Genomic DNA, 14,995 nt, shown 5'->3' on the forward strand with positions numbered 1-14,995 from the left:
AGCAGTCCGGCAATGGGACGCTCAATCGTTCGCGCTGCATGTTTGTGTCGGCCAGTTTGCCAGTGAAATGGTCCAGCAAATAAAGACCTGTCTTTATTTAGCTCAAGTGCCAGACCCTTGGTTCGCGTTGTTTAACGTGTGGTTTTATTTTTGCCATCCATTGATTTGTGCGATAAAACAATGGGCAAATTGGGTGAAAAGCACAATACTTGATACTCCTTTTCGGCCAAAATGTACCTGGTTCCATATATCTCCGTACAAAAAGGCGCCGGTTGGTTTAAATTCTATTACTCGATCAATTTTTCACCAATCGAAAATCTGAACCGTAACTTCTGTTGGTCTTGTCCAGTTCTATCGTTATTACGGTATATTTTCCAAAATAATATCAATACAAAGTTGGAATAGCTGTCGAAAGTTAAGGCATTTATTTGTAGTCTTCAGGTGACTTGCACCATAGTAAATACAAGTGTCAAATTGAGGTTGTAAATAGAAAATTCATCTATCCAAAAGTACCTGAAATTAATATGATGGCCATCAATTAAACTGGATGAAATATAATAACGTTTCCCTTTGTTTCATATAATATTTACGACACTTCCCCAGAAATCAATTAATTCTTCACTTCAACCTATTTGGATTTTTTCACACAGCAGTCCACACGTTCGTCCTTGTTTGTGGTGAGATCATGCCAGCCAAAGTGTTCTTCGGTATGTGCATGTGGCATGGCCCCGAGTGGTGTTGACCTGCTGGTGTAGACATTGAGATCGGAGGCAAGAGAAATGGCCGCATTGTCTTCCGTCTCTACGGAGATACCCCAAAGACAAGCGACAACTTCCGGGCGTTGTGCACAGGCGAAAAGGGTCTTGGCAAAACCACGTACAAGCCTCTGTCGTTCAAAGGTATCCCCGACCGATCGATCGCCTCCACCAGCTTTCTCATTCCCGTGCCTAGGGACTATCTTCCATCGGATCATCAACGATTTCATGTGCCAAGGGGGCGACTTCTCCAACCGCAACGGGACGGGTGGCGAGTCCATTTACGGCGGTAAATTCAGAGACGAGAACTTCCTGCATGCGCATTCGAAGGCAGGGTTGTTGAGTATGGCCAATTCCGGCCCCAACACCAACGGAAGCCAGTTCTTCATCACGCTGGCACCGACCAAGCACCTCAATGGGAAGCATGTCGTGTTTGGCGAAGTGGTTGAAGGCATGGACGTCGTGCGGGCGATGGAGCGAGTGCCCAAGGGGCGCAATGACAAACCCGAGCAGGATGTGGTCATTGCAGACTGCGGCGAAGTCTCCGACAAAACCAGCGAGGTTGGGAGCAAGAAGGACGACAAACGAGCTGCGAAGGAAGAGAAAAGGGCATTGAAGCGGGCGAAGAAGGACAAGAAGAAGGCCAAGAAGGAGGCCAAGAAGAAGCGAAAGCACGAGCGCAGCAGCGACTCACCCGACGGCCGAACACCTCCGAAGTCTCAAAACCAGCGACCCAGTCGAAGTCCCCTCAGCACTCCGCCTCGAAATGCCAACAAGAAGAGCCCTTCCTCGAGCCCATCCCCTGATCGCCGTGGGAGAAGCCGCAGTCCTCGCCGAGGTGACAAAAGACGCTCCTCAAGTCCTCGGCATTCAAGAAGCCGCAGTCCTCGCCGAGGTGACAAAAGACGCTCCCCAAGTCCTCGGCATTCAAGAAGCCGCAGTCCTCGCCGAGGTGACAAAAGACGCTCCCCAAGTCCTCGGCATTCAAGAAGCCGCAGTCCTCGCCGGGGTGACAAAAGACGCGCTTCAAGAAGCCGCAGCCCCCGCCGACAGGCTAGACGACGCTCACCAAGTCCTTATCGTCCACGAAGCCGAGATGACAAAAGGCGCTCCCCGAGTCCCTCCCGAAAGCACTAGCGACCTTATTCATTAGGGTTAATATTGTGCACTTTTCACCCAAATTTGGAGTCATTTAGCCCATTTGATCCAATTTAAGCTTGTACAACCTATAGTATACAAAGTTCAGTATATACATGGTTTGGCCGAGTCAAACGTTTGGATTGGCAGAAATTTACCAGAACGTGATTTGATTGGCTTAGGCACATTCGACTTCTCAAATAGTTTTATTTTTATGGCATTTTGAAACGCAGAGTATTTATTTGAAATTAAGAATTTATTGACATTTCCTGAAATCGGCGTATCCGGACAGTCATCATCATGGCGACGCCACCGACAGCGACGCAGCCGACGCTCAAGGTGATGCGGCTGTACAAGCCCCGCCTGAGCATCGAGAAGTCGTACCGCCGGGAATTCGCGCTATCCAACATGCTTCTTCTCCCTGACAGCTTTGGGTTGGCCTTGGCTGCCCGTGTCGAACTCACAACCTGTGTCTAGCAACATCTACCTCGGCGAAACCTTCAGCAGCTACATCAGCGTCATCAACCAATTCGCGTGCGACTTGAATCAAGTTGGACTGACCGTACGTTCTATCGTTCCTCTTACCATGATCCTGACAACTATGATCGCAGGCGAAGCTACAGACCCCCACAACCCGAAGCGACCTCACCGACAAGCGTGAGCTTCGCGGAGGTACGACACCGCCAGTAAACCCCGCGGCCGTGCTATCCGCCGGGTCCAACTTGGACATGGCGGTCGAGTTCGAACTGAGCGAAGTCGGCGTCCACACGTGAGTTCATTTCATGCATCCCTTTCCCGCATGACTCATTCCATGGACAGGTTGCGCGTGGGGGTATCGTACCTGGACCCACTGACGAACGAGCCCAAGTCGCTTCGCAAGTTTTACCGCTTCCAAGTCCTGAATCCGCTCACGATCACATTCAAGCACGTGTTGATCCAAGTACGTACCCACGACTTCCTTCCACATTGCGTCATATCAAGTAGGACATTTCGTTTGTCGAAGCCAAGATCCAAAACATCACGCAGATACCCCTGCATGCAGATACGATTGTGTTCGTGCCGTCGCCGCCGTTCGAAGCGCAGCAGTTGACGGCACCTGACAAGTAACTCTGTCACATATTTCCAATTCTTATAAAAATATCAACCCATTGCAGCGACAACGCAAACAATTTAATTTTCCCCGACGATTCCATCCAGTGCATCTTTAAAGTCACTGCCGAGCACTTGGATTTGTCCCTTGGCACGTTGAATCTTGGTACATATATATATTATATGTATATATATATATGTATATTCTATGTATATTATATTATCTCAAATGCGACTTTAGGGCGGTTGGAAGTCAACTGGAAATCCGCCATGGGCGAGTCCGGTCGGTTGCAAACCCAGCCTGTGATGCGCAAGGTCGGAACGAACTATATATTTGTTGTATATTTCGACCTAATAGTTTAATATTTCGGTATTAAACTATTAGGTGGGTAGTGTAAAAGAAGCAACGGTGACCGTCCTCTTGCCGACGCCAGTGGTCGCCCAAGTGGGCCAGCCATTCGTGGCGAGCGTTCTCATCCAGAACAACGGCACTCGAGCGATGAATTTGCAGTTGCAGCTGCGTCGGGACTTGATGCTCGGCATTCTCTGCAGTTCTGTATCCCATCTGGTCATACCTCGACATATATATATATATATATAATATCGTGAGTAGAATGTCGGGATAGTGCAAGGCAAGTCGAGCGTGCATGTGAGCGTGGAATTGCTGCCGCTGATCGCCGGCCTCCAGCAAATCCGGGGCGTGCTGGCCGTAGACATGGACTCACAAGTCGAGTTTGCCATGGAAAAACCAGTTTACGTGTTGGTTAAGTGACACAACATGACGCGCTTTTATGCGACTGGGGGGTAAGCGCGGGGGTGCCGAGGACGGTGAACTCTGTGTCTCCGGCTAGGAGTGTATCGCCCACATGTAAGCAGCACGCTTCGTCATCCGTGAGGCGCACGAACGTCCCTGTGTGGCTGTTGCAGTCTTGGAGCCAGTACTTGCCTAGTAGTTGCTTGTCACTGTACCGTAAAGTAGCAAGTAGGCTATTATTCTTGGGTTACCGTCTCGGTGAAAGATGAGCGCGTGCTGGGGACTCAGCGCGTGGTCGCGCAGTTTCAAAGCGCTCGTGCCGTGGGCGTTGCCAATCGTGAGCGTGTTCCTTACAATATGCACATCGCCACGGTTCGGTCCCGACAGCACGTACAGCACCAACGCCGACTCGATGGACGCCTCGAGGTTGAGGTACTCGATGCGGCTCTGCAGCATGGCGGCATTGCGTTTCTTCTGGCGCCACGAGTCGGCCGGGGGAAGTGGCACGGGGGGCTCGGAGCGCGCGGGCTCATGGTCTTCATCTTCGGTGGCGACCCCCGTCCACAGCTCCTTGGCTCGAATGAGCGACGACTTTCGCTTGGGTTTGGCCACTACCAGTCGATGAGTCTAATCATGAGAAGAACTACACAACGAGACTCTGTACTGGATTCAGTCCGCATCGAGAGCTTTCGCGGCGGCGCCGACTCGTTCTGCGGCGTCGTGTCGAACGCAGTGATAAACGCGAGCGGGTGCTCCACGCGGCGGTGTTGCAATGTGATGCCGATGGTGTTGGCAAAGTCGTCGGCAGACAGCACCAGGCACTCGACGTTGTCCACGGCCATGATCTGCCAATATTACTCGAATCAACACGAAAATACACACACATTCTAAAACGTGAACATTTACGTCGACAAGGGACGGCATGGCGTGGCTGGACCGGTCAAAGAGGAACGTTTTCGAGTGCACTTCGACCATATCGTCGTCGAATTGGATCTCGATCGTCCCCTCGGAGACAAAGAAGATGCAACACGGGTCTTGCAGGAGCGACGACTGCGGCGGAAACGACTTGCGCGTCATCTTCAGCGCCACCCGCTGCTGCAACGCCAGCGAAATCTAACCAACCAGTAGGACCAGACCTGGAGAGAAATAGATCGACGGGTACCATGTCCATGTACGGCAGCGCGGCCAGCGCCTCCAAGAGGGTCGTCTCGTGCAGTCCGTGCTTCAGTGGCAACAGGTACAAATCCCGATACGGCGCGCAATAGTCGGTCCAGTCCCTAAAATCGTCGGGAAGTTCGGGGGGGGACGATTCGGTGGGGGTTGGGGGGGTTGGGCTTACTTGGCGACAAGGACCATGCACACGACGTTGCTTCGAGCGAGCGCGTTCGTGGTGTGCTTGGCATTGGGTTGGAGAAGCGCAATTTCTCCAAATGAACCGCCTCGGTCGACGCTTTCAATGTAAAACTTGTCCCCCACAGCATCTGCCACACAACCCAATTCTTCCATGACAATAAAGGATTCAAACAAAAGGTTGTCGCACCTTTGGACCGGAACAGCAGGACGCTGCCCCGCATGACCACGTACGCCCGTGTGGCGTCGTCGCCTTGGCTATAAATATACTCGCCCGCCGCGACCGTCTGCACCTTGCAGTGCGACGCCAAGTGCCCCGTCTCACTGAAGAACCCCGGCAGGTTTTGACTCAGGAGGAACCACGGTAGTTCTTGCAGGATGCTGTATCGGTCGTTCATTTGGTCCTGGGTCGTCGCCGACACGGACTTGGGCTGGTGCTTGATGTACACGACCTCGACCTCGGAGCACCCGACTTTGAACACGGTGTCCTTGTGCAGCTGCAGTAGGGGGCTCACGCTCGACACGACGGGCACGGTAGTATCTACCTCATTGAAAGAATACGAATAGTTAGCTGGTGGGTAGTAGGACAAGGGCGTTTAACCACCGTGTACAGTTTCTTCGCGCTGCCGCTCCTGTCTGGACAAGAGGCGGTATAGGCCTTGGTTGAGGCTTCCATTGAGCGGCATGACCCAAACTCGGTCGTTTTCGTATAAAATGCTGAATTGCACGAGCTTGATCGAGTAGTTGGACAGCGTGATGTTGCATTCTACCAATCCATGAGACACAATGTATGTACACGTCAAGCGTACGCGGAGCCCGGCCAACGTGAAGCAGCTTGTTGGGGGGTAAATCGAGTTTGATGGGCATGTGCTTTTTCGTATGCGAGCGTTTTCGCGCGGAAATCCGCAAGGTTTGAATTTCCAGTCCTGGCGTCGCCACCGCGTCGTCCTTGAGCTCGACGATTTTGAAGTGCCGGTCCCCGACCACCAGCACATCTTCTGGGACAATGTGCACGGGGGCTTCACCCACCACGACCCGCGTGGCGTTGCTGAAGTCGCTCAAGACGTATCTGGACCCGTCGAACTCGATCTTCGCGTGCAGACGTTCCAACGTCGGACAGATGATGTCGGACGAGTGCAAGCTGCCAAACCACAGCGTGTTCTTGGGGGAAGTCACGACCCGGACGACGTCGGTGGGCTCCTTGTGGTGCAGCTGAAGCACCAACTTGGCTGGCTCGAGCACCGTGGTGGTCTTGGACAGCTTGGTTTGTTGCGTCAGATTTCGAATGCACACTTGCGTGCGAATATCCACCGCCTGACCAAACGTAGTCTCTTTCAGGGGTGGCAGCTTCTCCACCTTGTCGACACTCGACGTGGTTTTCACGTCGATTTCCACTACTCGGACGACAAACCCCCGACCCATTTCAATAATATCGCCGACTGAAATGGGGTACCCGCGACGCCCCGTGTCAAACGGAAGCTTCAAGTACGTGGCGCAGTTGGGGCTTGACTGAACAAAGCATGAGTCGCCTCTGCATGTGATCTAACATCGACGAGATTATTGCAGTTCGAAACACTCGATGTTTCACCCACTTGAGCGTGACGCTGGGTGAGTCCGTCGACGTGAATCACAGTGTCCCCGCCATGTAGCGATCCAATTGTACCACTGGTTAATAGCCACGTTTGGGTGCCATCGGTGGCGCACAGCGGCCGGCGTCGAAGCAAATTGCGGTTTGAGAACTTGGACATGAGTGTAAGAAGTGACGAGTTTTGCATGACGTGGAAGTCATAGGTCGTGTTGGGTAGCATTGCCACCTTTCGATGGAATAGCCGTGGCCGAACCGAGATTCTACGGCCGGCATTCTCCGGCGGTCGGGACTCGTCCTCATCACTCGGCATCGTGGACTAAAAATACAGCAAAAATACAACTGCCGCGCCGTTCGGTTTCACTACGACGTTTCATGTCTTCTACGTAAAACGTACGAGAATATATCACGATCTGAACGTAGACTACTCAGGCAAACGGACTACAATCACAAAGAAACGGAGTAATTGTACGGATATTAAAAATTAGTTCAACCGAACACAAACCGAGCGGAGACATTTGATTGGCCTCGCCCATTTTGGTAGAAAAGCTAAATTGGATCGTAGCCAATGGGAGAGATTAATGCCCGGTTCGGTCAGCGAGATTTGATAGACCAGAACATTCATACCGAATCTCCACGCATTGTTGTCTGGAGAGTTGACTTGTCCAATGACACAAGTCTATTTAATAATGAGCCCTAATGGTCTAGTGGTATGATTCCTGCTTTGGGTGCAGGAGGTCCCGGTTTCGATCACCGGTTGGGGCCACATATTTTTATGCTTTCTATTTGATATTGTTGCTGCAGTAAATATGGCCGCACCAACTGCGGTAAAAGGAATCGTTGCGATGCCCATCTTCATGCTTTCACTTGTTATTATATGCATCAAGACGGGGCACAGAGGAGAGTATAAGCAAAGCAAACATTAACCAGAAGAAGCAAGGTGTAATAGGCGACTTTGCAGCGCAAGGTGAACCATCTTGCGAATTCCATAAATAATTCTGAAAATGTTTCGTTTCGCTTAAATGTAACTTCGAGTTTGTTTACTTGATTTTTATCTTTTGTCTGTCTTTTGCGGAATTCGCAAGGTGAACAGCCTTGTACATTCATAACTATCCAATGTGCCCAATCGGAACAGAAGTACACGCCTAGTTGTGATACATCATGCACTGATCGGAGGGACTGTGATGGTTTGACGCAAGCAACATGAAGATAATAATGTTTGTGGTATTCACTCGGTCAGTTTCCCATGTTGTATACACACACACTTGCCTTCGAACCGAATGCATGGACCATGAAATACACACGGGATAGTGCTACCGCTGCAACCTAAGCATGTGTCATACACCGTCCATGTCAATGTGCTCACGTGGTTGTGCGGGTGATTGGCGCACAGTATTTCTGGTGTACTATCTCAAGTACTCAAGGATATCATGTTACAATACCGTGGCGGCATTACGACCCATTGAGTGGACAACACGATGTTGGTTGATGCCTTTCACGTAGTCGAGGTGGACTCATCCGTAACTCAATACTCTGTGGTGACTCAATAGAACTTTTAGATCGTGCGAAATGTGTGTTTTGCCTCCCACTTCTTCTCGGCTTTCGGCCGTGGGACCTTCTTCAAAGTAGCAAATATAACACTGATATTAGTGATGTTAAACACACCACTTGCGAAATACGACTGGAATGTCGTCCAGCAAATTCGCCACAGGTTCCCAGGACGATTCTTTATCGTCGAGTCCAAGCAACTTCACCAAAACTTGGTGTTGGCCATCCACGCATCCCGCTTCGTCCAAGCGCTCCACGTGAAATCTGCCATCGCCAAACGCAATCTGCGCCTCGAGGTCTTCGGTCACCTCTCGACCACCTTCGTGGTACATCTTCAAGTGGCACGCATGACAGAGCGTGATTTTGTACGGTGGCATCAACTGCTGAATCTCCATCACATTGTCTATGATGACTCTGGTCATTTGGCAGGGTCCTCGTCAATGCAGGGCCAATTTTGTTGGACGGTTGACAACCGATCCGACAAGCACAAAATCACCAACCGAACAAACCCACAAACTTGACTTGGGATTTTCGGTCGCGGCGTCCACGCGCTCGCTGACGCAACTTGTCGCTTCGCACCGCGACGTTGCGGTAAATCTCTTCAAGCGCCACTTGGAGGTCCGTCCACGACGTAAACGTTTTTGGACGTTGGGTGGACAATCATGCCAGCGAGGTCTTGGCTGGCAGTCCAGTAAACGCTGTGACAGGGGTACAATTCATCCCAACCTGTCTGCCGGCTGATGGTTGAGGGCACCTTGAACGAAGGGCAACACATGCGGTGATTCGTCCACTGTCAGCTTAATTTCGCTGAGCAGCGCCTTCACGGCGCACAGTATTAGTTAGTTGACTACTTCTACAGTCCCATTCGCCCAAGGACTGTATGCTGTCGTGATGTGATGGTGAGCTCCCACCAACTTCCGCACCTTCTCGATCACTTCGTTCTTGAAGTGAGAGCCGACATCTGACACCCATGTGTAAACGCAGCCGAACGTGGTAAACCACGTCATCAAACACTGAGCGGTCGCAGCGGCGTCAGCGGAGTCTGCCGCGAACAGCTGCACAAAGCCACTCATGTCGTCCTTCACGACAAGCACTTGTTTTTGGCCAGACTTGGCCATGGGCATCGACAACCAGTCGAAATGGATGAGCTCGTTCGGCTTCTCCGCATGAAGCGCCGAACCCAATGGACGGGGAATCATTTCTCCGTCAATGCACAGGCAGTGCAGACAGGCCCGCACGAACGCTTCGATGTCCGTGGAAAGCGTCTTCCACACAAATTCGTCGGACGCCGACTTGGTCGTCGCTGCGATGCAGCGGTGACCACTGGCTTCTTGGTGAGCGATCACACAAATCCGCTGCTGTCCGCTGCTGTAGGTCAACAGCACCGTCTGGGATCCAGATTCGTCTATATGGGTCCACGTAAATATGGCAGTCGTCGTCCAAATCCATGCCGTTTAGGGGATCCCTCCCCTTCCATGAACGAACGTTCGATGTCTCTGATCGTAGCGGCTGTCGGTCACTCTAAATCCACTTTTATCCACTTACTTTGCAGAGGCGACACACCATGGATCAACTTGCGAACATTCGCGACCGGTTGATGCGTCGGGTCCGAACCCCATCGGCTCAGGAGGTCGCCCCATACATTCGCGTCACCCTAGACGCACTCACTGGTGTACGAGAAGGTCGACATCACCACCGAACATCGCTGCAGCTTGTCAGCCTTGTACTTGGCCATGTTGGCGTTCGAGCCACTTGGGTTGATAATGTACTGTACACCAGGTAGCGCTGAACCATAAACAGACGGAAACCACCAGGGCGTACGGCCAGGTAGTCGAGTCTCTTGCACGACTCGACTACTGCATTGGCCTCCTTCTCGACGATGGACCAGAGCGCACTCGCGCCAGAAAACGACGCACTAATGAACGCAAGCGGCTGGTGCCACTAGTCTTCGATAGGCAAGTCCAAGGCCGCTTGCAGTACTCCAAAACAGGTCACTGGCGTCCGTGAAAACGCAGACCGTCATGTATTCTCGCGAGTACGACAGGGGCACCACATGCGCCAACGCGTGTTTCACATCGTTGAATCACTTGAGATGGTCGGCGACCATCCCACGGCAGGGAGTGCAACACGCGCTAACGCCGTTTTCTTGCAGCTTCCGGTTGTCTTGGTGGTCACGTTGAGCAGACGTCGCGACGGATCCACCAGCTGGTTGTAGCCAGGGATGCTCGCACGCACCCAGTTGGTTGCATACACAAATTGTTGGAGGTCGGCCGCTGTCATTGGCGCGGACAAATCCACAAGTCCTTGAATTCGGGTTGGGGAATGGGTGATTCCATCGGTCGAAATCACCTTGTCACACCAATCTGCCTGGCGCAGAAAGAAATGGCACTTCTTCGGGCTCAACTTGAGTCCGAACTGGGCACAGATCGTCAAGACTTTGAATTCGGGTTGGGGAATGGGTGATTCCATCGGTCGAAATCACCTTGTCACACCAATCTGCCTGGTGCAGAAAGAAATGGCACTTCTTCGGGCTCAACTTGAGTCCGAACTGGGCACAGATCGTCAAGACTTGGTCCAACAAGTCAAACAGATCGTCGGTCGCCTTGGCGGACCCCAGCAAGTCGTCGAGCCAGGCCTCGGAACAGCAGTTCGAAATCATTTGGTGGATAACCGGCTGGCAGTACACGACAGCGTCCGTCTGTCCCATGAGCACGAGGGTCGGGGTGTACACGCCGAAGGGCGTGATCTTGTCGCCTCGTGGAGCTTCTACCGGCTTCGCTGTGGGGGAAGGTTTAGACTCGTCGTCGAGTCCAAGGTACAGCTGGTGGCCAGCTGCAAAGGTTCGCTGCCAGTTGACGTAACGAACTACGTCGCTCATTAGCGCCTTGTTCCTCTGGAACTGCACTTGCTTTTGAACCGCTGTCTTCAGCGATTCCGGTTTGATCGATTTCATGATAACTTCGACGACCATATTGCCTTCTTGACGGAGTGCCCACTCCTCATGCCAACGAGCGCATCATCTCGTCCGACATGCGACCGACGCGGGACTCCACGTCCAAGATCTTCGTTCGAAACGAATCGCCGCTGCAGACATTGCTTCAAAACATCCAGGTCTTGAGGATCGTCCTCAAACGCCGACTTGAACCATGCGACCCACTCATAGTTCGTGATGGAATTGTGGTCGCGGTTGCAATCGAGCAGCGCGATCCGGCGCTTCGAAAACGGGTTCATGCAGGCACTCACGGACATCGCGAACGCACGCGATCCATTGCACTGCATATCGTTGATCTGCCTCAGGTACTTCAGGTACTCGAGCATAAAAGCTCGTCTTTCGGCTTTGATCGAGCCCGAGAATGTTGGCGGCTGCGGGATCGCCGGCGCGTTCCAAACTTGCGGCGCCGTACGGTCGTAACCGCCATATCTACCCATATCCATATCATCACGGACACCCGATGGGTCGTTGTTGGCTGGAAATGGCACTAGCGCCATCTGCTTCAGTCCTTGGTGGAGCAGAAGCCCGCACAAACACTGCGGCAGCTGGTGTTACTCGGGTTGTGTCAGGGGTGTTAAACTCACCGCGTGGCGGTTCCCACTCTTCGACAGCATGTAGCTGTCGCCGTCGGGGAGACCTGAACGGGTTCTCCACGGTGCGCTGAGCGATGTGTCCTCGCGGCTACTCGATACGATTACGCGACCGCGATCGTTCTTTGGCGTTCCTTGGTGTTTTCTCGTCGGAGGAATGTTTTCGTACCATCTCCAATGAATAGCTCAACAAAGAACTAAAGATATCTTTGTTTTGTCTCCCGCTTCTTCTCGGCTTTCGGCCACGGGACCTTCGTCAAGGCAGCAAATAGAACACTGACATTAGTGATGTTAAACTACTTTTAGCCTGTGCCTACCGGTATGACTTCATTGCGCGCAATTAAGCGAGAGAACATGAGGACGCAGAGAGTCGATTTGTATATCACTGCGACGTTATATAACGATAGTGCTCGAACGTTGGAGCATCTCCACCGTACTCGGAATTTGACCCTGAAACTGAATATTACTCAGTGTCGATGATATTTTGACCCTGAATTTACCACCACCCCAACACTGAATTCGATCCTGAAACTGAGTTTCAGAACCCCGGGCACTGAGTCTTGACCATTCCACACGGAGTTTTCACTAAAAACTCCGAGACGAGGTTTTGCGCTGAATTAATATAATAACAAGATATTTGTATGGTATACAAACTAGTCTACACGAAATACTTTTCAATTGCTGGACGACAATGTCGTTATCGATGAACGACATGGCGACCGAGTTACTCTATAAGATATGGGTAGCGGCGTCTGAGGATCAAATCAAGGGTAGTAACTCTGAGACGACAGCCCTTGTAATGCGCTTCATGATTCGATGGCTGTCGATTCACCAAGGCGACGATGGTGAATCGAGTAAGCGCAGACGCCATAGGCCAGCATACGCATCGACGCAGTGCACTTATGTAATGGCAACAGACCTATATTATCTTTTAAGCTCGTTGGATTCCCGTTCTCTCCAAAGTAGTCGTCGACAATCTGCTGGTGCCCATCAGCCCGGTTCCGATCCAAGTTTGGCTGGCGACCGCGACGAGACCCGCTCCATGATCGACGATTTCCTCGTCGGACGACTGCATCAGTTGATTCCACAACTGCATGAGTCGGCCATTCCAGCGCATTGGGTGGACTTCGAAATGACCATGCATATCTTATCTATTTATACTGTATTAATTTTTGCAGAATTGCCGTTAAAAGGTCAGTGTCACGATGCGAACGAATACCCTTCACACTCCAATTTATTGAATTCAGTGTAGAATATGACACTGAAAAGGACTCAGACCAGGGTCAAAATCCGTGTATGGTCTATAAGGACTCAGTAGTATCCCAATACCGGCTGATTTCAACTGAGGATCTTGAGTAAAGTTCCTCCCTCTGAAGCGAGTCCCAGCGTGTTGGCGAGAGTGGAAATTTCGCAAGCCAACCTCGACAGAACAGATTTGATTTTCACGTCAAAGCCACGGTGGCAATGCATGACATGCGAACGCAGACTCTTCATGTCTCGGACAACGTCACGCTTAGGGTTGCCTTCGAATGGATGCTTCAATGAGTTGCTACTAAACTGCGCAACGCAACGAAGACGATTTTGATGGCTAGGAAAGTTGTCAGAAGTCTACGGACTTCGAGGCCAAAAGTGTGGTCGCTTCTTCACTTTTCAGGCCCGTTTCTGAGCAAAGTCTGCAAGTGTGGAAGTTCGAATCGAAGTTTTAGTCGGGAGAGTCAAATCTTCGCACGTGCAAAAATTCTCGAATACTCTGGTGTTACAGAAACAGTACTCCCTTCAATATAATAGGGAATTGTATGGATACATGTGCTAATATCACATACTTGAATTATGCTTTGGCTTTACGAAACACCCAAATCCGGAAGATATTTTACCCGATGGTTCGTAGCGCCGATTTCATAACGCACCCCCACGACGAGACATCAATCCGTGGGGCCAACATCGAGCAAAGACACTCCGCTGCCTCATGTGATGCCGGTGCATTCAGCAACCGTTCATGGTGAATTCCGCCGCTGTGTTCAACTCAAACGCGCTTCTGGCTTGGCCAGTTAGGAATGGAGCAACCTCCAATCGTCAAAAAAAAAGCGCAATTCGCATAGTGACAATTGAATGATTGGCCAATGATGTGACGTTGTCACGGTGGTGCTGTTGGTGCTGTTGGTTCACATCTGGATATTCCCAACTGCCTCCGCCCGACACAGTCCCTATGCCTCTATCGTCGTGCAAGCCCACACTTGCAATCCGTTGGGTAGCAAGCGATCGACCACGATGCTAATGGTGTGAGAGCCGTGGCCTCGCGAGTCCCAAGGAAACGCTCAGACATCGGATCATTGACGACTTCGGGAATATTTTATCGCATCGCCTTCGTGCTCCTTGATGAACTCAGCAAGTTTGTGAAGTTGCCTGTCGGGCTTGTGAATGCAGCCCTTGATGCAGCTTGGAGTCAGCTCCCTCCTCGAATGCTTTCATGAGCCGCACGTGGACGTCTTTGAACATTGTGTCTTGTGTGTACTGGCGACCAACCTATACTACATTGGCATATATATGCATACTAAGTAGTAAATATCACTGTACTTGGCACTTTACGATGGCCCAAACTATCGATTGGTTGAACGTCACTGTGGTAGGGAGGTGTGTAAACAACCTCATGCCCTGCAGCACGTGTAATGAACACAATCTCAATGTCAATCTTGCTCATGTGCACACTAAGCTTTTTCACAATGCCGCTTTCGTTTCATTTGTGAATGAAATGCCATAGGCCGTGCAAGCATCCTGTAGGACACTCTTCTTATTTCCATACTTAGGTGTATCCATAGGAAGACCATTATGGTATTTTGCATTATAACATGGTTGGTTTGTGAGGCTGGTGTCGAGAATCAGAGTCAGTGTGTGTGCGCATGTGTAATGAGTGAACTTTTCGTCTGTATTGTCACAGTTTGTATTACATCTCAGAGTGTATATAGCAATAGAGTTTTTGAAATTTGAGGCATCGTATTTGTGGGTGCATAAGGTTTAAAGATCCAATTTCTTGACGCATTTTTAGCTTGTTCGCATCGCTACACTTTTACTTTTTACTTTTTTTATTTCGTTGGTGCAGTAAAAGTTATAGTCAAAGGCTCCATCGGAGCTGTCGACTACTGTTAACAAATAATTGATTGTTAAGGGGTTGGAAAAGTCCATGTTTCGAACGTTTTT

At 51.0% G+C, this 14,995-nt stretch overlaps 5 protein-coding genes and 1 non-coding gene across 8 annotated transcripts; 3 read left to right on the forward strand and 3 right to left on the reverse strand.

The window, feature by feature from the left end:
* The first annotated feature begins 647 nt into the window (after window positions 1-647).
* H257_18360 (hypothetical protein) lies at window positions 648-1,964 on the forward strand. Its single transcript, XM_009847400.1, has 3 exons — window positions 648-707; window positions 756-899; window positions 952-1,964. Exons 1-3 carry the CDS (start codon window positions 686-688, stop codon window positions 1,890-1,892), a joined length of 1,107 nt encoding a protein of 368 aa, XP_009845702.1. The 5' UTR covers window positions 648-685; the 3' UTR covers window positions 1,893-1,964.
* A 205-nt stretch (window positions 1,965-2,169) lies between these two features.
* H257_18361 (hypothetical protein) lies at window positions 2,170-3,784 on the forward strand. Of its 3 annotated transcripts, XM_009847401.1 has the most exons (9): window positions 2,170-2,326; window positions 2,370-2,454; window positions 2,504-2,661; window positions 2,712-2,832; window positions 2,877-2,995; window positions 3,047-3,147; window positions 3,223-3,296; window positions 3,367-3,549; window positions 3,595-3,784. In XM_009847401.1, the coding sequence occupies exons 1-9, from the start codon at window positions 2,193-2,195 to the stop codon at window positions 3,751-3,753; spliced, it is 1,134 nt and encodes a 377-aa protein (XP_009845703.1). In that variant the 5' UTR covers window positions 2,170-2,192; the 3' UTR covers window positions 3,754-3,784. The 3 variants fall into 3 exon arrangements, with proteins under 3 accessions (XP_009845703.1, XP_009845705.1, XP_009845704.1); XM_009847403.1 differs by having other exon boundaries at window positions 2,170-2,454; XM_009847402.1 differs by lacking the exon at window positions 3,367-3,549.
* Window positions 3,771-6,983, reverse strand: H257_18362 (hypothetical protein; the record flags this gene model as incomplete). Its single annotated transcript, XM_009847404.1, has 11 exons — window positions 3,771-3,816; window positions 3,861-3,927; window positions 3,987-4,346; window positions 4,400-4,580; window positions 4,642-4,848; window positions 4,898-5,012; window positions 5,075-5,216; window positions 5,276-5,626; window positions 5,690-5,851; window positions 5,895-6,627; window positions 6,678-6,983. The coding sequence occupies 11 exons, from the start codon at window positions 6,981-6,983 to the stop codon at window positions 3,771-3,773; spliced, it is 2,670 nt and encodes an 889-aa protein (XP_009845706.1).
* Window positions 6,984-7,363: 380 nt separating this feature from the next.
* H257_18363 lies at window positions 7,364-7,435 on the forward strand. The gene has a single exon. It is a non-coding gene; the product is annotated as a tRNA-Pro (tRNA).
* Window positions 7,436-8,325: 890 nt separating this feature from the next.
* On the reverse strand, window positions 8,326-8,613 carry H257_18364 (hypothetical protein; the record flags this gene model as incomplete). Its single annotated transcript, XM_009847405.1, has 1 exon — window positions 8,326-8,613. One exon carries the CDS (start codon window positions 8,611-8,613, stop codon window positions 8,326-8,328), a length of 288 nt encoding a protein of 95 aa, XP_009845707.1.
* A 2,604-nt stretch (window positions 8,614-11,217) lies between these two features.
* Window positions 11,218-11,891, reverse strand: H257_18365 (hypothetical protein; the record flags this gene model as incomplete). Its single annotated transcript, XM_009847406.1, has 3 exons — window positions 11,218-11,302; window positions 11,352-11,755; window positions 11,795-11,891. Coding segments are annotated over 3 exons (586 nt in total), but the record flags the coding sequence as incomplete, so codon positions are not given.
* Window positions 11,892-14,995: the final 3,104 nt, after the last annotated feature.

Source organism: Aphanomyces astaci (assembly GCF_000520075.1).
Source record: "Aphanomyces astaci strain APO3 unplaced genomic scaffold supercont1.157, whole genome shotgun sequence".
Lineage (NCBI taxonomy): Eukaryota > Oomycota > Saprolegniomycetes > Saprolegniales > Verrucalvaceae > Aphanomyces > Aphanomyces astaci.

Coding starts and splice junctions, on each gene's coding strand:
- H257_18360 (XM_009847400.1), top strand. CDS start 686: ATGCCAGCCAAAGTGTTCTTCG. Junction 708..755: donor GCCAGCCAAAGTGTTCTTCG/GTATGTGCATGT, acceptor CTGCTGGTGTAG/ACATTGAGATCGGAGGCAAG. Junction 900..951: donor CAAGCCTCTGTCGTTCAAAG/GTATCCCCGACC, acceptor TCCCGTGCCTAG/GGACTATCTTCCATCGGATC.
- H257_18361 (XM_009847401.1), top strand. CDS start 2,193: ATGGCGACGCCACCGACAGCGACGCAGCCGACGCTCAAGGTGATGCGG. Junction 2,833..2,876: donor TCAAGCACGTGTTGATCCAA/GTACGTACCCAC, acceptor CATATCAAGTAG/GACATTTCGTTTGTCGAAGC. Junction 3,297..3,366: donor CCCAGCCTGTGATGCGCAAG/GTCGGAACGAAC, acceptor TTAAACTATTAG/GTGGGTAGTGTAAAAGAAGC.